This window comes from Neopelma chrysocephalum, unplaced genomic scaffold, assembly GCF_003984885.1.
Source record: "Neopelma chrysocephalum unplaced genomic scaffold, ASM398488v2 Primary Assembly neopelma1_70, whole genome shotgun sequence".
NCBI classification, from domain to species: Eukaryota; Metazoa; Chordata; class Aves; order Passeriformes; family Pipridae; genus Neopelma; species Neopelma chrysocephalum.
In genome coordinates, this window is record NW_020897730.1 from 8,213,780 (window position 1) to 8,234,911 (window position 21,132).

General features: G+C 56.0%; 2 protein-coding genes across 2 annotated transcripts in view; both read left to right on the forward strand.

Moving 5' to 3' along the window:
- The window catches only part of PIK3CB (phosphatidylinositol-4,5-bisphosphate 3-kinase catalytic subunit beta), a 279,429-nt gene that overhangs the window by 154,801 nt on the left and 103,496 nt on the right, over positions 1-21,132 (forward strand). The gene's annotated exons all lie outside the window — the stretch shown is intronic.
- On the forward strand, positions 6,196-15,918 carry FOXL2 (forkhead box L2). Its single transcript, XM_027686279.1, has 2 exons — positions 6,196-7,668; positions 15,908-15,918. Exon 1 carries the CDS (start codon positions 6,196-6,198, stop codon positions 7,117-7,119), a length of 924 nt encoding a protein of 307 aa, XP_027542080.1. The 3' UTR covers positions 7,120-7,668; positions 15,908-15,918.

A 21,132-nucleotide genomic window follows, 5' to 3' on the forward strand; every position in this document is an offset into this window, starting at 1 on the left:
TATATGAGTTCAGAGAGAATCATGGCTATATTTTGGGACCAACGTTCTCAAAGTAATAGAAAACAAATTTTCATTCATGCCCTTAGGTTAGTTAAAAGAATTTTTTAAAGCCTCTTTTTTCAAAAAATCTGAAATTTTTGTAATTTTCCTTGCTTGGATCTTTACCTGTGCAATTTTTCAAATTGTCTAAACGAGTATGCAGATTTTTTATTACCTAAAAATGATCTGTTAAGCAGCGTATCTCTGCAGCAACAATGGGAGAAGTCTGCTTTGGCTCTAATTTTGTTGTACAATACTATTAATTTGCAACTTCAGGGTGAGCTGGACATGAGTGGACTTGTATGGTTTGGGTTTTTTTGTTTCTCTTCCTCCCTCTCCCTCCTCCCCCCACGCTTTGTATAAAAATAAGCATCAATTTTGAAGTGTTAGAAAGAACAGCTTGTTTTGGAGGTTGTCAGACTCTGATACAAACGATCTTTGCTTCGAGCTTCCTAAAAAAGACATAATTTCTGCTCTGTCTAAAAAGCAGAGGCTTCCTTGTTTGTTTTTATTTGCAGCATTCGGCAGCATTGCTGTAGGCCACTAACTGCAGGATGGCAGTAACACAGGATTATCCTGCAGAGCCGTAACTAGTGAATCCATAACAGCCAACCTGAACTCTGCTGCGGGCTGCCATTTAATACCACAAGAAACTGTTTGCATTTCATCATGTAACCGGTTGTGTGAATTCAAGAGCCTTCCCTGGATCAGGCTGTGTTTTCAGATGAAAGAAAGGAACTACCAAATGGTGGAGTGAAATATATAGCTTGTTTTCCTGTAGGCCTGTCCTCTAAGCATAAACAAATATACTATAGTGAAGACTATGATTCAGGCTGGAGAAAAGAAGCTGAGTAGAGAAGAGATGGGAAGCAGGGATATAAGAGGGAAAAAGTCTGGGGCTGCCTTTTCTCATGAGATAGTTTTCTTTGATAATGAGGCAACAGGAACAGGCTCAAAATTAAATGGGACCTTGAAAAGTACCTTCATAGTGTCAGCCGAAGGATGAAATCTACTGTCCTGATCCTAAAACCTTTCCCTCTAAAATTCCCGTTGTATTAGGTATAGAATTGAGCCTGTTTGTGACGTTTTCCCTCAGGCTCTGTTAGATGGGCTTTTATTCAATGTGATTTCAGTCCAGATTATAATAAAGTTGCTCTGTTCCTCATGAAGCTCACATTATGGATGTACAGCCATCATGGTCGATGGACTGCTTAGTTTTTCCTGTAAAAACAGAAATCCTTGTACAGCTGGGAACTTGTAAAAACAAGCCTGAAGCTACCAGAATTTTTAGCTTTACAGTATAAACGAGAAACTAAATTCTCCACTGCAAAACATATACGTACCTATATATGCTCAAGATTTTGACAATGAGACTCATTCATGCAGAAGAAGACACTTTCCAGGTGAATATTTCCTTGTTCTGGCGTCACACGCTGAGTAATGTAATTAAAGAGCGTTTATGAAATATTCGGGACTGTGCTGCTGGGAACCCTGAACAGAGGGGAAAGTGGGACTGTGTGTGTTTGGGGTGGCCCTAGGTGAGCGAGGTGATCTGCAGGACAAGTGAGAGGTGAGATTCTAAAAATGCAAGACAAGAGTTTAGGGTCTGAAGGGAGTGACACGCATGCAGTTTTGTCTCACATAATGATTGTGGTGAGGTTGCAAAGGTTATTATTTCTGGATATTTCTGGTAGTCGGTGCTGTGCTGCTAACAGCACCTCCAGGATCGAGCCTGCCTCCAGATGTCAATTAGAAAAGGAGCGAAGCGGGCTCTGGAGAGAAAGCGGGGCAGCGGCCCGCCCAGCCCGGGCTGCCGGGGCTGGAGCCGCCGAGTCCCGGAGCACCTCCGTACTGCTCTGCCCGCGGGAACACGGAGGTCCCTCGCGTAGGTAACGCAGGAAAACGCCTCCGTCTCAGCCTTTTAATACATTAAATCTGATTAATTTTCATTGAGGCCAGAATATTTTATTTCCCGCAGTACATTTCGTTAATTCTCGTGAGCGCCGTGGTGCGGGACAGACCCGCGCGTGCCGCGTTTATATATACCCTGCTATTCCTGTGTTTGTTATGGGGATAAATAGTCCACAATCTTAAAGACTAGTAGTACTTGGGAAAATAAAAAAGGAAGAAACTAGGAATACTTGACACGGTAGCATGCTGACTGCTCTGTCCCGGATGCTTTGGTGGCTGTGCCGAGGAAGGAAGGGTGCTGCGGGGACGGAGGGCGGACCGAGAGCGCCCGGTCCTTCCCGGCTCCCGGAGCCCCGCGGCGCCGCGGGTCCCGCTCCTCAGGGAAACGGGACTGGGAAGAAGGCTCGCCCGGGGCCGCTTTTACATCCGTGTCGCTGCTGCGTGAGCCAAAAGAGTGCGCGTTAATGTGGGTACGGCCGCAGCGTGCCCGGGCTAGAGCGGTGGGTCCTCGGCCGTGTGTCCGACCCCGGGAGGCAACCGGAGCGGAGCAGGAACCGGAGGACAGCCAACGGGTCTGTGTCGCCTGTCGCTGTCCGCGTCTTGGTGAGGGAGGTGGGAGCCCTGCCCCGGTGCCTGCAGGCGACGGCTGTGCTGGCCGAACGGGAGCGGGGCTCTCCGAGCCAGGGGCACTCCGGCGCTCCCCGCCGGAGGCATGTTTTCTCTCTCTCAAAAAAAAACCCAAAACAACAAACAACAAAACCAAACCAAACAAAACCAAAAAAACTTTGGGAGAGGAAGGCTGCCGCATTTTCAAACCAACCGACCCAGGTAGAATCGCCTCTGCTTCCTGCACAGGGTGAGTAGAAAAAAGCCCACTCTGGCTACTCGAGTCTTATCAGCGCTGCAGCTGAAGGCACGACTTTCATGGGAAGCGTGGTCCGGGCTACGGGGACCAGCCGTGGGGGCGGCGCCCTGCCCCGTGTCCCTGGGGCGCTACGAGACCTCCGGCGCTTGCCGTGTCCCGCTCCGCTCCGCGGTTCCACCCGTGCTACGGGCTCAGCCGCTGCCCGGCCGGAATACGGAACCCGGGGCCGCAGCGGAGGGTCCGTGCTCTGTTCGGGAAGGTAGACCCGGTGCGGCTCGGTACCGGCGCAGCCCCGATTTGCAGCACCTTTCGGGGCGCTTCTTAGCGGAGGTGCGTGGCCGGGGTTGAGCCCCGCTCTGCCCGCCTCCTTCCCGGCTTTCCTGCACTGGGGACGGGCTGGAGCTGGGGCTATTCTGCCCTCGTGTGAAGAAAGCGAGAGCCCTTTCCCCGCCACCTCTCCGCAGCGGGCCGGGTTACGGGCACCGGCGCCGTGAGCCCTCTCCACTGCGAGCTTCCCTCCTGCTTCCCCTACCCCGAGGGCGACCGCAGGACCGGGCCGGGAGCAGCTCCGCTGGCTCCTTCTGCGCTCGCTTTGTCCGGCATGTTCGACTCCTGCCTGCCCCGGGAGCGGCGGGGCGCGGGCTTACCCAGGCGCACCGGCAGATCGCGCCGCTCCCCGGGGATCCCCCGATCCTTCTCCCGGAAAGGGCTCTCCGCGCTCCGCTGCTCGCTGCCCTTCCTGATTTCTCGCATCCTCCTCGCTGTGACATTTCTGTGTGTGCCGATAAGCCCTCAGCTCTCCGCTCAACCGCAGCTATAGGGTACAGCTTCATGGGCATGCTCCTGCGCTTTCAGGTGCTTCTTTCATGTCCCACGAAGGGCTTAATTAGGAGAGGGAAGAGCCTGGCAGCGCCTGCCTATCCTGGTGTCAAACGTTCCAGTAGCCGCACACTGGGCTGCGCGCTCACCTTTGCCGCTGCTCGGCCCCATCGCCGCTCCCAGCGCTGGGCTGAGCGTCTGTCCTGGTGTTCATCCGAAATCCCCCTTGGTCGGGCTGTCAAAAAAACCCAAACAAGCCCCTCGGATGTCAAATGTCCTTTGCGAGCGAGCGAGCCCTGGTAAGGAGCTACGCGCCCGGCTTAGGAGTGAGAAGGGAGGAATGTGCCATTTGGCGGAGGTGATGACACAGGCGGCAGCGCTGTTACACCTGCCCCGGCCCTCGCCGCGGAAATGCCTGCGAGGGGGAGCGCCGGGAGCAGCATGGGTGGCCGGCAGAAAGAAGTTCGCCCCGGCCCTGGGGAGCCCGGCAGCCCCGTCCCGGCGGCGGGGCACAGCTGGCTCTGGCTGCTCCGCCGCCCTGCGCGGGGCGAGCCACTGGGGGCCGCCCGGGGAGGAGAAACCTGGAGAGGGTCTCTCGTGCGGGCCTCGTCCCTCCGCCGTTTCGTTTGTGTGCCTTGGGGAGGTGCCTGGGGGCGGCGTGCGCTGCTCCGCGGCTGGGTGCGGAAACAGACGGGCCTCCTGTCTGTGACCGAAATCATAGAGCCCGGGTTACGGGCCACGCATTCCTCCGTCGAGGGGAGATGAGGGATTCGTTATATGGCCGTGGAAGAAGATGTAGAAACGTATTTTAACTGAGGAGTATAATATATATATATGTAAATATAAGAATTCCCCGAAGGACTCGTTTATTTCTCGGTTAAAATACGTTTCTACATCGTCGTCTGCCTTCATCCCCAATTAGCCTCTCCCGGGGCGGGGAGCGGGGACCCGTGGCCAGGCACACGAACTAGAGATCCGCGCTTCAGCCATCGAAGCCCCAGGCGCTCTTCGACGGAAGAGGCCCGGCTGCACCGGGCGCGCACGTTCGGGAGCTGCCAGCCCCCCGGGCTCATGCTTGATTACCAAAATTGGTGTAGCACGTAAAATCTGCGGGGCGGAGAACAATGTGTTCACGTTCAAGAAAGGCAGGAGCGAGTCTGAGGGCCGTGAGCTGCCGGCCGGCGGAGCTGCGGGCGCCGAGCTGAGCGTGCAGCTGCTCCCAGGGCCGCTTCTGGGCAGACCGAACTGTGCTTGAGTACGGGAGAAGAGGTCGGGTCCGTGTGGAGCCGTGTCTGCAGCGCCGGGCTCACGGCAGTGCCGCACCCCGAGGGCCGAGCGCGGCCGGGCCGGGAGCGCAGGTGGTCCCGGCCCTGCGGAGCTCGGCCGGGCTCTTGCGGCTGCCGGCAGCCGCGTTGTCTGATGGAAGGGCTCGGGGGTCAAACGGGGCCAGTCTGCTCCATTCCCGGTGATAGGGCTGAAGGCTCCGTTAAAAATCAGTGCAAAGAGTCCTCTGCCCGCCACCGTGCCCGTGTCTGAGCAGCTCCGTGTTACTGATTTATTATAACGTTGTTATAATCTTGTGCTCTGGCCAGCTGAGACGGCCTGTCTGCTGTTCGGGGAGGCTCTACCTGAAGGCAGGAAAGGGGAAGGAGTGGGGGAATGTCGGTGCTCCAGGATCCGCGTGAAATATGACGAAGCCCTCCAGGGAAACGGTCAGGAAAGCTGCCCGGTGTGTCATCCCCCGCCCCGCCACCCTGCCCCGGCCCTCGAGCCGCCTGTCAGCGCGTACTTTGCGGGGAGAGAGAAGGGGCGACCTGACACCTTTCGCTCTCTTGCCTCCTGCAAATAAGAGCTGCAAGAACTGACTTGCAGGGAGCGGCAACAGCCTCCTTGTGCTCTTCGGGAGCGATCGGTTGGCGGGGCCCGCGGCCAAGACATATAAACGCGGCCGCGTGTGCGGCTGGACGTGTGACAGCCGCTGTGGCGGGGGCGAGCGCCGCGGGCACACCCCCTCGCACCCACCGGGCGGGCGGGGAGCGCAGCGCCGCGGGCCCCACTGGGCTCCGGGGTGGGCGGCAGAGGCTCCCTGAGCACCCCCCGGACACCGCCCCCCGCCTCCCCGCCCCCGGCGGCGCGGCGGGGCCGGGGCGGTTCCGCGCCGTTCCGCGGGGCCACGTCGGGCCGCGTGTGCGCGGGGCTGAGCGCGGCGCCGTGACTGCGGGGTGAACTCGGCCGTGCCCAGCGGCTCGGCCGCGATAGGGGAGCGGGCTCCTGACGAAAGCGGAACTCAGCCGGGCCCATACAAATCAGAAAAGAGCCCGGCTGCCGCGGCAGAGGGGAGCGGAGCCCGCGGGGGCAGGGACGCCGCCGCCGCCGCCGCGCTGCACGGACCAGCGGCGCCGCGAGAGGCGCCTCCCCATCTCCGTCCCGGTCCCGGCTCCGGCCTCGATCTCGGCGAGCGCGGGGCGGGACGGCCGCCGGCGCCGGGCTCCGCGCACCGGGCAGCGCTCGGCACCGCGCGGCGCTGCGCTGGCCGCCCCGGGCGGCGGACGCGGGGCACCATGATGAGCAATTACCCGGACGGCGAGGAAGACACAGTGGCGCTACTGGCTCATGACAGCAGCGGCAGCAAGGAGCCGGAGCGAGTCAAGGAGGAGCTGAGCACGGACAAGGGCCCCGAGAAGCCGGACCCCTCGCAGAAGCCCCCCTACTCCTACGTGGCCCTAATCGCCATGGCCATCCGGGAGAGCGCCGAGAAGAGGCTCACGCTGTCTGGGATCTACCAGTACATCATCAGCAAGTTCCCTTTCTACGAGAAGAACAAGAAGGGCTGGCAGAACAGCATCCGCCACAACCTCAGCCTCAACGAGTGCTTCATCAAGGTGCCCCGGGAGGGCGGCGGCGAGCGCAAGGGCAACTACTGGACCCTGGACCCCGCCTGCGAGGACATGTTCGAGAAAGGCAACTACCGCCGGAGACGAAGGATGAAACGGCCTTTCCGGCCCCCTCCGACCCACTTCCAGCCTGGCAAGACCCTCTTCAGCCCAGACAGCTACGGCTACCTGTCCCCGCCCAAGTACTTGCAGTCCACCTTCATGAACAACTCGTGGCCGCTGGCGCAGCCCCCCGCGCCCATGCCCTACACCTCCTGCCAGATGTCTGGCGGGAACGTCAGCCCCGTCAATGTGAAAGGACTCTCGGGCCCGGCGTCCTACAGCCCCTACTCGCGGGTGCAGAGCATGGCGCTGCCCAGCATGGTGAACTCCTACAACGGCATGGGCCACCACCACCACCACCACCCGCACGCCCACCACCCGCAGCAGCTCAGCCCGGCCAGCCCCGCGCCGCCGGCGGCCCCGGCGGCGAACGGAGCCGGCCTCCAGTTTGCCTGCGCCCGTCAGCCCACCGAGCTGTCCATGATGCACTGTTCCTACTGGGAGCACGACAGCAAACACAGCGCCCTACACTCCCGCATAGACATCTAGGGAGGCTCCGGCCGGCCGCCGTCACAGAAATGCACCGGCCCCGCTGCCCCTCTCCCATCCCGCCGCGTTCCCCTGTGCTCTCGTGTCTCTTCTCGTCCTTTAGCTGCAGACTTTCCTCTCTTTCTGCCCAAACTGTCGCGGTGGGTAAATAGCAGCCTCGCCCTGGGTGTAGTGTCAGTGCAGGAGCCGTCCGGCCATGAGAAGGCGGCAGTGTAAATGTGGGGGCTTCCCCGCGGGGCTGCACCGGGCGTCGGCGGCCGGGCCGCCTGTCTCCGAGCGAGTGGGGATTCACCGAGTGTTTCTCTGCTTGTGTGAGTGTGTATGTGTGTGTGTGTGTGTGTTTGTTTGTGAGTTGTTAGTTTTGGTTTTGGTTGGGTTTTGGTTTGTTTGGGGTTTTTTTTGAGGGGGGAGGGGAGCATGTAATTAAAAAATAAGCTGTTTAGCCCTCAAAATTATGCTCCTATGCAATTCGGCCGTAATCTTTTCGGGCTCGGCCTTGGGGAGAGTAAAGTGGAGCTTGTAAATAGCGGAGGCATTTTCACGCGTGCGGTGCAGGGCTGGCGGGGCCTATACACTACTGTGTGCCCGCGGTGCTCGTCCTCCTCCTTCTCTTCGCGTTTTCTGTCTTCTTCCTCGCTCTGCAAAGCACTGCGCTTCTTCCGAGCTGTGCCTTTTCGTTAAAATAGTACTTAACGTGGGGACTGCTGTAACAGCAGATGTGCGATATTGCTGGTTAATACAAACCAAAAAACAAAACCTGCCAGGGTCACTCGTGAAACGTTTCGGCAGTGGGAAATATATTTTTTAAAGGAGACAATGTCCTCTGAGGTCTTAAAAGTAATTTTATACAAGTCTAAAAAAATATTTTGATGTTATTAAAAAAAGAGACAGTTTCCTGTAAATTAGAATATTTTTCAGTGTGCATATTATTATTAATAATGAAAGTTTAAACTATCTTCGTTTTTTTACCCCAAACCTGGCCCCAAATGGATTTTCCAGTAGGTTCTGCTTTTGAGTGCTTGACCTTTTTCTTAAAACGTTTTGATCCTTCAATTTTACATAGGGTAATGTGAAAAAAATAGCGTTTATAAAACAGGGGCCAGTTCATAGCGATTCTGTAAATGTTTGTGTAAGCTGATAGATACTGTGGCATAGTACCATTTTGGGACCAACTTTTCTAGAGTGAACTAGCACTTTTATTGTACTTTCTCGCATTGTAAAGTCTCCAATAAAATGCCTTTCCTTCTTTCCATATAGTTTTATTTCACTCTGCTTCTCCGTGCTCGGGATCGGTTAGCGGCGGCAGAGAATGGGGCGGGCACCGTGTGCCAGGGCCGCTCGGCGCTGCCCGGCCCGCTCCTGGCGGCGGGCACCGCTCCCGGGGCCGCTCCCGGGGCCGCTCCGCCGCGGGAACACGCGGGCGATGCCCGGGCTCTCCATCGGCTCCGTGATGCACCGGCGGGCTGCGCTCCCGCCGAGAGCTCCGGCGGGGCCCCGCCGGCCGCTAAGGGAACGTTTCGGTGGCTCCACAGGGGTGAGCGCGGCCGGGCACGGGAAAGCCTCCGCTCCGGGACGCGGCAGCTGCCGGCACCTCGCCCATGTGCCCAGACCTCCGGGCAGTGCCTGCGGCTATGCCCGCAGCGGACCCCGGCTCCGCTTTCGTTTCTCCCCCGCCTGCTCGGGACGACACAGCGCGGCTCCGCGTTATCCCGGGCCCGGCCGCGCTGCACAGCGGCCCGCGCCCCATCCGGGCCCCGGCCGGGGACGGAGCCGGGAGCCGCCGGCGGGTCCCTCTTTCCTCGCCGGGCCGATGGCTGCGGCAGCGGCGCTCCAGAGGCCTGGGCCTCGCTTCGAAACCTGCCGGCTCATGGGGACAGCGGCCCCTGCGCGGGCGCCTGCGGGTCAGGAGGGGATGGGGCAGGCGGAGCGGCCGTCGCCCAGTGCCGGCCCGGGATGCAGTGGGTCCCCTTAGATCCCGACTTGGGCGAGGCCTGCGGCAGGAGCAGGGATGCGAGTATTCCGCTTCCCGGGCCGCGCGGGCCGCTCCCTGCCCCGGAGAGGGGCTGCCAGGGGAGAAAACCAGTGCTGGGGGTGAGCACTCTCCGCCTGTTGCCGGAGGCCTGCAGCGTGACCCGCGGGTCAGCCAGGCCCTTGCCCGGCTGCCTGACGATCTTCCCTTTTGCTGGGGCCTGCTGCAGCCTCCCTGAACGGGAGGAAGCGGCAGCTTCCAGCCCGGGCACAGAAAGCCGTGGGGGGACATGGGGACCGGTCGCCTCTCTGCCGCGGCGCCACTCGGCGAGCACGGCCAGGGCAGAAGGGCTCCAGGGGCACCCGCCGGGCCAGCCCGGGTGCCCTGCTGTGCCCCCTGGCCCCGCTGCCTAGGCCCTGTCCCCAACGGGAGGGCGCTGGGAGCGCTGGTACGGCCGAGGGGCTCCGCTCCCGGCCCGACAGGGACGCACAGGGGGTGCAGCAAGCGGAGCCGCTGCGAGGCGGCGGTGCCGCGGCCGCTCCGCCATGTGCGCAGAGGCTGCGGGCCGAGCGCTGCCCCGGGCGCCGGGAAGGAGAAAGCCTGGCCTCTACACGAACACTGGTGTAACGATGGGGCGAAAGGCCGGAGAGGTGCTGCCAGTGCACATGGGACACGGCCGCGACTCGCGCCTTTGCCACCCGTGGAGCGCTGTCCCGTGACTCGGACCTGCCCGCGGCCCTCAGGTGGGAGCGGGTGGTGGAGGGGAGAGGGAGCATCGCTCACAGGCCTCGGGGATCGCAACTTTGCACCGGAGGGCTCAGGGCCTTGGCTGCTTGTTCCTTATTTAATAGGTACTGGCTGCTTGTTCCTTATTTAATAGGTACTGCCAGTCCCGCTAGTTTCCTCCGCGGTGCGTCGGAAACAAGGGAAACCCCCGCCGCCGGAGGTGGGCACGGGGCGAAGGGAGGGAGGGATTACCGCCCCGGACCCCGTACAGGCCCACCGGCGCCTCCCCGGTCTCCTTCCTGGGCTGTGCCGTCGCTCGACCGGGCTGCAGCGCCCTTGGCAAGCGCCCGGGACTGCTGAGGCTCGGCGGCTTTGGGTAAAGCGATACCTGGCAGTGCCAGGTGCTGCGGGAGGAGGCGGCAGCCCGGGATCGGGCAGGGCCGTGCGGCCCCCGGGGCTACTCCGATTCCCGAGGGGTCTTTACCAGTGCTTTATCAGTGCCCGTCTGAGTACACACAGAGAGACAGAGCCGCACGTTTGGGAAAGGAGCGGGCCGGCAGGCCCGTGAGGCCGCTCTCCGGGCCGAGCCGGTACCTAGTCCGTCTGCCGGACTCCTTGTGCACTGGCGAGGCTCCGATCGCCTTCGCCCCGGGCTCCCCTCGCCGCTCCCCGACAGCAGCGCGGCCCCGAGTCAACTGCGGCCATTGAGCCTGTAGGATGTTTTCACGATCGTTTTCTGTATTTTATAAACAGAGACTGCACTGAATGTAAACTTTACAGGGAAATCACGGCGAGAACCCGGCCACCGTCTCGGGCTGGCCTGGTGGCGCTTGCCGGGCACTGTCGGGCTATGGCCCGGGGCAGGGCTGGTCCTGCCGGCAGCCTCTGCCGCTGCCAGGAGCGGCCGGGCCGCCCGGTCAGTCCTGCTGGCCTGGGGAGGGGGGCGGCCATCACGTCCCTGCTCGCTGTGCTTGCCTGGGCAGCGGGGGCCGGCCCGTGAGGAGCCGCCGCGGACCGCGCCGTGTGGTACCGAACACCCAGGCACCGACACGCAGGGACTGAGTGTCCCATACGAACCCGCTGGGCAGCCTGGCCGATGTGTAGGATCGGGCCGTATCCCGACAGTGGCACTTGGGACGGCAGGGGCTGGGCAGGAGAAGGGGTCTCTACCGACCCCTCGTGCAGGCAGCTCCGTGGGCACGAACAGCGCCAGGGGTGCTCACGGCGGCTCAGAAGTCCCTCGCTCCGGGCCGCCACGCCAGCTGATCCCGCGGGTCCCACCTGCCCCCGGCCGCGCCGCCGCCCAGCCCCGTCGGCCCCTTTACAAAAGCCGAGCGCCGAGCTCTTGGCAAGAGCTGGGTTTGCGCGTTGTGTAAGGTCTTTCCCCGTTATATAAAGGATGGCAAGGGGAACGCTCCACGGAGCGGGACGCGCTCCCCGGGACAGCACCTTGGCGCGGAGCCTCCTCCGGCCGCGGGGCTGCTCCGGGGGCCAGAACCGGGCCAGGGGGCCTCAGGGCCGCTGAGCCACCGCCACTGCCCTTACGGAACGGCCGCGAGTTTACGCAACGCTGGAGAAAGATGAAAGCAGAAGAGCGAGGCGTGTTTTCTCTCTGCCCGGAGCAGGCGTGGAAGCAGCCTGCCTCGGCCACTGCAGGAGAGGCAGCGCTGCCCGTGTCCTTCGGGGGAAGGGCCGGGTTTGCTCCCCGGCGCTGAGCGGGCTCCCACAGCCCCTCTGCTGCTCTGGCACACCGGGGCAGTGCTAACTCGGCGGGATGTTCTGCGGCCGTAGCTTTTTCTTCCTCTCAGGTCCTTTGCGCAGGCCGCAAAGGTCCTTTGAACCCCTGGCCAGGGTCGGAGCCCTCGGCACCCCGGCCGGTCCCCACCAGCACGGCACGGCACGGCTGCCCTCTGCCTGCGGGCCGGCGGGAGCGCGAGTGCTGAGGGACCCCGGGAGAGCTGCTTCGGCTCCTCTAGTCGTGCCTGGAGCGGGTAGGCGACGGTGGCGGTGGCTGCGGGCAGGGCAGGGCAGAGCCGTGCTCCGTGAGGAGGCACACACAGGGCTCTTACCTTGCGCCCTCCCTCCCGCCCCGGCCGGAGCGCCAGGTTAATACCGCCTGATTCCTGGTATTCTTGTCCGTGTTTTAAGTGGTGAAAAAGTCACTTCCAGTCCCATGGTCCGCGTTTCACCCTGAACTCATTGAAAAGAGAGTGCGGGGTCAGGACTGTTTATTATACAACCAATTAAAACAGGAAAATATGCAAAGGCTTCATTCAGCAAGATCCGGCTATTGTTAAGCCGAAAACGATATTTTTGTTTCAAAAATAAAAAAGTACATTTGTTACTTAAAAAATCTCCGCTCTGCGTGTGTGACGGACGCGGCTCCCGCCGGTCGGGAGCGCGGCGAGCTCCGGCGACCCCAGCTCGCCGCCTGCCCTGCGCCTCGGGCCCGACCCGGCCTGGGCGGCCGAAGGGCGGCTCGACGGGGCGGGCAGGGACCGGGGACCCCCTCCTTCCTCCCCGTTGGGCTCGGCCCTCCCCGTGGAGTCAGCTCCTGCGGCCAGCCTCAAACGTGGGGGGCCAGCTCCGTGCGGGCGGGCACGGGCAGCCGGCGTGGTGTTTTGGGCAATAGAAGCCGGTGAAAAAAATACTGCGAGGACTAAAAAGCCGGACACTGTAGCGGGCTTGGTCAGAGCCGGAATAACCAGACAGGAGAGCCCCAAGAAGCGCTGCAGAGCCCCGAGAGCGACGCTGAGCCCCGCCAGCGGCGCCGGGAGCTCTGGGCACACCCTGGCAGCCGGGAGCTGGGGGGAGAGAGAGCCCACGGGCGGGGCTCCCGGCTCTGCCGTTCCCCTCTGCGGAATCCCCCAGAAGTCCATTCCTAGGTGTGCGTGGCACCGCCGCCCTTGGCAGGGCTGTGCTCTGCGGCGGTGTCACATCTGCCCCGCAGCAGGGATGCGGCCCCGCACAGGGTAGGCAGGGAGGGGGCTCCTCCTGGCGGGGTCGACGCCCGCTCCGCCGCCCGGAGCCACTGCGGCATCGCTGCCCGCCCCAGGTAGCCCTCGGGGATGTGCTCAGCAGCGGGCCTGGGAAGCGCTCACCAAAACAATCGCTCGGGCTGGCCTAATCCAATGAGTTTATTTTAGTCCTAGAGCTGTATTGAAAACATTAGCTGTGCTTCTTGTGGTTGTTTACAGTATGTTGGTCTCAACATCACAGCCGCCCTTCTGGAAAAGTCTTACAGGATTCAGGCAGAGGGAAACCAACACAGAAGTGACTCGGAAAGCATGATGGCCAATGATTAATCAAATCAGAGACAGGAAGGCGGAGGTAATCAATGAGTTTTCACTTATAGTTTACTTGGATGGACATCTCTTTCCTTTTTCTTTTTATAAGTTTAGAAACACATGGGGCTTTATTAGCCAAACAAGCAGCTGCAGGATTTGGTGGGCTGGTGGGAATCCGTTCAAAATCAGCTGCATGTTTCCTGAAGTGGAATTCGGCTTTCGACAAAACCTCGTTCTTGTTCCCGCCCAGCACTCGGCGCCGGGCACCAGACAGGGCTGCGCCCCGCAGGAGCCCACCCGCTCCCGGGACCTGCCCCTTCTCCCCAAGAGAGGGGCTCGAGAACCACAGACCACGAACGTATTGGCAGGGCAGGAGGGCCTTGCTCTCCCTCAAGTTGCACAGTGAGCAAATACGGTGAGAAATCTCATCAGGTGTGATCTTAAAGTGAAACAGCGGCTCTCCCTGCTCGGCCTTTGGGAGAGGGTTTGCTCACTGTGTAAGGCCTTTCCCCGTTATAAAATGACGGCAAGAGGAACGCCATCCTTCCCTGAAGTGCCGGGGGTCCCAAGTTCGGTTTTCCCGGAGGGCTCCTGACACAGATGGAGGCTCCTGCCTTCCCAGCTGGCCCTGTAAACCCTGCAGTTTTGCTGGTAGATGAATTGTTCACCTACCTTCGTTTAATTTCTTTCCCTCTCCAGCGGGATTTTCCCCCCACACCACATGAATAACAAATTCGGAGCGATCACGAAGTAACTGGACGGAATCTCACCTTTGTGGTTCACAGTGAATGTTTTCGATGACAGGAGGCAGCACGGGGGGAAAGCGGGCACGGAACGGTACAAACCGCCCCGAGCCGCGGGCTGGCCCTCCAAGGGCATTTCACTGGCAGTTGATGCGAGATCTGGCGCTTGAATCGGGCGGGGGCATCTGAAAAGAAACGTGGGGCTTCAGTAAATGGGCTGTGAGACAGTGTTGGGAGAAGGTTCGTGATTTTTGGGCTGTCGGGGCAGCTTCCACTTCCTCGGGCAAGCAGGGCATGCAAAGGTGCAGATTTTGGGGCCAGCTGCCTGCTCCGCCGCAGAGAAAAGTTACTGACCTGTTGTTTAACATACGGCGCCTGTTTCCCCGTTTTTTCCCAACGATAACTGGGGTTCTTTTCATTACTATCGTTTTGTTCCATGAAAACCCAAACAATCAAAAAAGGACAGGGCGAAGCTGAGCACAACACGAGGCGCAATGTCCCAAGTTATCAAAAGGGGAGAGAAACAAAAAGGAGTCACTCGCTACACGTCTTTTTTTTTCAGGTGTTGCTTTTAACAAGATGTTCGGGGGAAAAAAATATCAGGCACATGTTGAGGATGCGCTGCGTTTCCTCCGCGCCTTGCTTTGGAGGCGATATCGCTTGGTGCTTATCAGCGACAATGTCTGCGGCATCTGGTACGTGGCTCCTGAACGCTCCCCGCGCTCGGGTACAAGTGGTTCTTGCGGCACGAAGGCTGCCCCGCAGCCACCCTCACAGCCACCCCCTCAGCCTGTCCCACCGAGGGGCTGCTGGCAGCCCCGACGGAGAGTCAGAAGCGGTGCCAGGAACGGCTCGTACAGCCCGGACAACGAAGTCCCGGGAAATGTTGGTTGCCTGGCTAATAAAACACCCCCGAGGCGCGGGGGGATGCCGGGAGGTCTTTCTAGGGGAAGCGAGTTGCACGGTTCTGAGGTTTGGGCAGCCGGAGTTCTCCCTTGATTCGTTTTCGCCAAGGTTTTGGGACCGTACCAGCCCTTTCTGCCTTCAAACCAGCCCCAAGCGGGGCAGGAGGGGCACACACCCTGCATCCAGGAATGGCCACTCGGATCCCCGCTGGTACCAGTGGGAGAGGGATTCCCGAGGCACTTTAATCCGTGTCTTCACGGTTTGCCACGGATCCAATGTCCCCAGGGCACGCGGCAGCGGCCGCCCAGCCGGGCCGGCAGAGGGGGGCGAGGAGGGCAGGGACAGGGACAGAGACAGGGACAGGGACAGGAAAAGGGACAGGGACAGGGGCGGCCTCTCAGTCCCCGGTCTTACAGGTTGCCTTTCTGGTTCCTATGATGCCTCCGAGATACGGGGACGTTTTCAAGAAAGAAGCAGATTTTAAAAGTTAGCAGTAAGGTTTTTAAAAATACACATCATTGCTGATATCTCTTGTAGAGCAGCCTCCTGCCCCGCCTGTTGTGGTTCCAGTCCACTGAACAGTCCTTCTCTTTCCCTACTCTTTCCCCAAAATCAGCGAGCTTGCTTTGGAAGCCTCTTGATTCGCTTTTTTTTGATAAACCACTGTTCAGTTCAGCCCAGAGCAGCCAGCGTTGTCTGAGACAGTCACCAGTTGCCTTAGCATAGAAATGGGAACCACTTGTTTAAACATCTTAAGGTCCCAAAATCTCTACGAGCCATCACAGAGAAGGGTTTTTTTGGTTGTTTTTTTCTTTTTTTCCCTTCCCGAAGCGGGAAGGGAACGAGAGGATTACAGGGAGGAATGTCTGCTCCGGCCGCTACAAGCACGAGAAGATTTCGGTTTGCCTTTTTCTTTTTTTTTTTTTCCCATCAGTTTTTCCATTCCTAGAGGAAAATTTTTCAGTATCTGAATCAAAGTGCATGATTCCAACTTTTTTTTTTTCCCTGTTGTTTTGTTTTATCTTAGCTCTTTTTTTTCATGTTTTCATTTAAAAAGTGACAGATTTGGTGGAACTCTCAAGTGTTTCCCATTAGAGGCGGAGAGTTCACCAGTGCGCCTTTCTGATGTTCCACATGACATGTTTCGGAGTCTGAAGCAAGAGCACACCCTAAGTAGTTGCAGTTGGCCCGATGCGGCGGTGCCTGTGCCTGCACCTCCCGCCCCGCGCTCCGGCCCGGCCCGCCGCTGCCCTCTGCCGGTCCCGCACCTCCCCGCACCGCCCGAGGGGAGCAGCCCCTTCGATCCAGAGGGCTGCTCTCTTCCCCCCGCCGTGCTCTCGGCATCGTCCGATTGCCAGAAAACACCCAGAAAAAAAAAGCCACGGGGGCAGTAGGTGTTTCCCAGCCTGCGGGACGTTCTTCACGCCGTCTTGAAATGTGGGGAATTCCTGGGATATAAATAGGCAGTTGCACATTTTCTCCTTTTGCCTGCTCCGTTTCCCTCGCGGCTTCTGCTCTGCCTTTTGCTGCTGCTCTCTTTCTCTCGCTGATAGCACCGGGCCTGCAGCCCTCCCTCCTGGCAGCAGGCTTTTACCATTGCTCTCGTGTTCTGTATTTTTAACCACTAGTCTGTCCTGTAAGGAAAATTCCCTTTATGTAAGAGGTCATTCTGAGTCCTCATGTTTTGGAGTGTGGCCCTGTGCAAATATTAATAAAGCAGTGTGGAAAGCAGCACATGGTTAGGAGAACTAGAAGGTGTCAAGTAATCTTCATAGCCAAATTTTCTTGTAAATATGTGCAGGATACAATCCTTTGGCAACTGAGACCTTATAACTGTAGAAAATGGGTTTGTACACTTTTACTGACATTTTTAGTGATAAAACTTAATTTTATATTACTCAGACTCAAAAAATCACTGTGTGGTCATGGATCTTGAACAAATGAGGACGTATCAGCTATTACCTTTTATTTGAGAAAGAACTGAATATTTATAAAGTATTAGGAGTAACAGAGTTTGCTAAAGAAAATCAAGTGCGGTGGATCCTAGAGAAATGTAAGGACCAGTCAAATAATTGATGCTGCAGACAGAAGGATGTCCTGGTTTCCCTGCACTGCCGTGAGGTCCTCACTGGAACCTGGCAGTGCCCCTTCCCTGTTTCGGTTCTGTGCTGGGGCTGGGCAGGGGGATTTGTGTGGGGCAGCGTGACTACCAGGGATTCCCCATGGTCTGAACTAGCCGAGGAAGATCACAGAGATGACTCAGCAGGCACTGGAGGATGAGCTGAGCTATTGTTGCCTCTGTTGCCAACATAGGAATACAGACTGCAAATGAATCCCCGAGTATTTGGCGGCTCAGCTCTGATGGTGGGATGCCAGTTTGGAGTGGGAAGGACTGACCTAGGCAAGCTCTCCACAATGAACAAACTTATATGCCTTAATTTTCCAGGGTTGTTTTTCCTTTAGATCTTTCAACTTCTGAGTGACAAAGAATGGAACAGAGCTGAATTTTAGACTCACTGAGCACCCACAGCTTGAGCCGGTGCAGTGGGAAGTTGAGGTGCTGGCTATTTCTGAGGGGAAAGTGCTAACCTCGCATTGGGAATTCCAGGAGTGGGAAATTTTTTGTGGTTTATCTTTGTAGCTATTGTTATATTTGTTTACTGTTTAAGCAAGATTGGGGCGTTGCTGCAATACCAGAGCCCATGAAGCAGCCCCAGATCCTGAGAGTCCCCAGGCAAAATACTTCTGTGATGTTTCCAGACTGTTGGCTACCTCAGGGGGAAGGACGCCCTGTTCCCAGAGAACTTGCCAGCACTGATGCTCCACTGGTGCAAATCAGCACAGTAGTAACAAAGTCAGTGCACTCTCATCATATTAGGTGTGGATTTCTACTTCTATTGACATAGTTGGTTAATAGCACATTTGTCTTTGTCCTGTGCTTCATGTCACTGTAGCACGGAACAACTGTCATGATTTAACTTTTGTACTTTTTTCCAGAGAAAATGAGTGAGATGGATCATTTACTGGTGGTCACTCAAGTATTTTCTGGCTAGCAGTTAGAAAGAAAACTCATCCACTCGAGACCCAGGTGTGGCAGGAGTAGGGTAGAAAAGGTAAAGCTTTGTGCATAGCTGTATTCTCAGACTGTTTGGAGGAGGGTGCCTGTGGATTCAGCACCAGTGGATCTGACACAAAGTGAGAAGTGTTTTTCTGTATCACTTACATTATAGTTGAAATGTGAAATGAGCTCCATGTGGCAGCAGCCAAAGGAAAGAAAAAGGGAAAGAAAAAAAAAAAGGAAGCACTCTCCAAAAGTTTCAGTTATCCCTTGAAGCTATATTACAACATCTACTGCTCTAATTGAATCAGTGTGAGAACTTTTCCCCTCCATTTAGATCACTGCTAGTCTCTGTCCACTTTTCCCTGGAGATGCACACATTTGATACCAAGATGTGCTGGGGACATCCACACCTAGGGTAGGATTTTAACGTTTGGTTTAATGTTTTAACTGCTGAAAAGGAAATGTCAATTCTTACATGCCTGCCAGAATCCATCATGATGTTCTCCCCCTTCTCTCCCCTTCTTTATAGACTTAGCACCAGGGTGTGAGGCAGGAAAGTTTTATCTGACTAAAGGCTCCTAGATCTGCTCTGAGGATGTAATAGATTAATTAATCATTTCTAGGGAGTTTGTTGGGATGAATCAATAAAACTTAGAAATACTGGTGGCACCTGTGAAAGGCCCTTAAAAAGGCTAATTGCGATGAAGAAGCAATGTGGTCTTGATGCTGCTCAAACCCTACCACCCTGTTAGCCCTGAGGGGGAGCAGCATGTGAGGGCTTTTAACCTCTGAAAGGACGCCAAGCAAAGCCCACTCAGCATTGTGAGCCCTCATTTGTTACATTTACAGAGCATTTTTAGAAGTGTGGAGAAAATCTCTCCACATCTCAAAGCATAAATGCTATTACACAGCACAAAATTACTTGACATCTCAGAAAGCAAAAGCAATCGATACCCAAACACAGGTCTGCTCTGTAAGTATTCACATGTGCGAAACAATACGTGATCCACAAAAACATATGGCTCTCGTATCAAATATATGGAATCAAGTTGAATTATGAAGACTTTGAAAAGGTCCTCAGTTTAAATGTACACGGCTCTCTGAAATGTCCAGCTAAGTTTAGTGCAACAATTAAAAACAGATAGATTGTCAGGATGCATAGACCAGGGGTAGAGTTAATTCAGTATGAAAGAAATGAGTGACTGGGAATGAGACAGAAGAGCAGAAGAAGCAGGAAAGGAGCAAGGATGAGTGGAGAGGCGAAATGATAATAAGGGGGGGTAGGGAGAGCCAGAATAGAAGTGGGGGGAAGAAAGAAGTGAAATAAAGTAGAGAGACAGAGAAAAAATGAAGGGAGTGTATGAGACAGGAAAGAGAAGAAGAGCAGCAAGAAAAATAGTGACATTTTATTGTGTAGTCTGGCAGCTTTGACTTTAGGAGAACAAAGCCTGCAGCAGACCTAAAGGCTACTACTTATGTATTAAAATATGTGAGAGGGTTTTTCTTTGGTTGTTTTATATATATATGTGCACGTATAATTATATACATAAAATGACACAGAAATTACAGCCTTCCTGGGGATCTCCCCCTGTTCCCCGTACTCCCAGTTTTGCCCATCCTCACAGGTTTTCCCCCACTGCCATGTGTCCAGCAGCAGTAATGTCCTTCCATGTGTGGCACTGTGAGCCAGGGCTTTCTGTTTCAGTTTGCTGTTTGTTTCTGTCCTGCTTTCTAAGAGCTGGGAGTGGGGGTTCTGGCTCCCCTGTTCTGCAGCCCCCAACTTCAGGGCTGTCCACTGGGATATCTGTTGTTTGAAGTTGCTGTTTCGTTATGTTGATCTTCATAGCAACATTTTAATTTTGCACTGGCTGATTGAAAATGTGTCAAATGTTTTATTTGAATTAGTTACGGTGTGTGTTATTGTTTTTGCTTTGTCTGTCCCTGTGCCTGCAAGCTGCTGGTAAAATGGCACCACTTTTCAAACTTTTTAGAGCTACAAGAGTCATTGAGTGATATTGAAATCTATCCATTTATCTGATAGTTTGACAGTGTTAAATATTGATCAGAATCTATCTCCCTCCCTTAAAACAGGCCCTTTCTTACTGTAACATCATCTTCTACCTTTGGCTTGTGCAGTGCTGGGACCATCAGCTGCATATCTTTGACTGAGACTGTTCATGCTCATACTCAGTAAATTGTGCTCTGTTACTGTATGAGGAATAACACTTGGCAAGTTAAATGAATTGGATGTGATCATCCATCTGGCTTCAGGAAGGCTGTCTCAGGGAGGCAGGAGCACTAGATGAGGTTTCTGGCTTGGGCAGATTGGTGTGACATGCATTTCTCTAGACAGTTGAGCATCCCCAGGAATTTCTGGTTCCTGCTGGAGTGGGTTGTGCTGCCAAACCTCCTCACCATTGTACTTGTCCATGTGCTGGGCTGACTCCTCTCATTACACCAAATATACATTTTCTGGATCCTTTTAGCCGATCACAGGATTCATTTCAAAGCTGCCCACGGTCCCTGTGTGTGCCCTTCTCTTGCTTGAGGTCACACTGTCATATCCACCACATTTAGCATGTTGAGGATAGTGCAGAATTTCCTGCTTTTGCACAGTGACTGGTTTGTTGCTAGTTGTGTACCCATACAACCAGCTCCAGGGCTTGCACTGATCCCTAATTTTGGATGTGCCATTCCAGCACCGTTTTGTCTGGCCTCAGACATTCTTCCCAGACTGTGAGAGAGGTCAGATTCCTTTAGTTTTCTTCCACACACTGTGGAGAGCTTCCTCTTCTCCAAAGGTATCCTCAGGTCCTCCCATGATCGTGTTTGTCCCTTATCCCTTCAGGGAGGGTCTCTTTTTGAGGAGTCCAAGGATTTTGTGGTTCAGTGATGGATGCTTTATTTCCTGGTGCCATTGGAAATGGCGTCTCTGCATTTTGCTAGTGACCTGTATGCTTTATTCCTATGCCCTGTTGCAGATGGCATTGTTCAAATCGCCTTGTCCAGGGTACCAAGTTTTCTAGTTTAAGCCTGGTGCACAGGTTCATTAACATTACATGGTTAGTCTGTCATTTTTCAGAAAACAAAATGGCTTCTGGCAATTGCTGGACCATTTCTGAATGTCTTTTCTGCTGTTTTGGATAAAAATCTGAGCTAAATTTTGCCATTCTCCCTCATCATTTCCCTGTTTCATTTCTCATCATTCTAATAGTCCTGTTATGAAGACAAGAAACAGAAACATAGATGTTTAACACTTAACAATATCTTATTGTCTTACTGCTTTTGGAAAAGGGAATGGAAGAGGAAAAACCTCACATA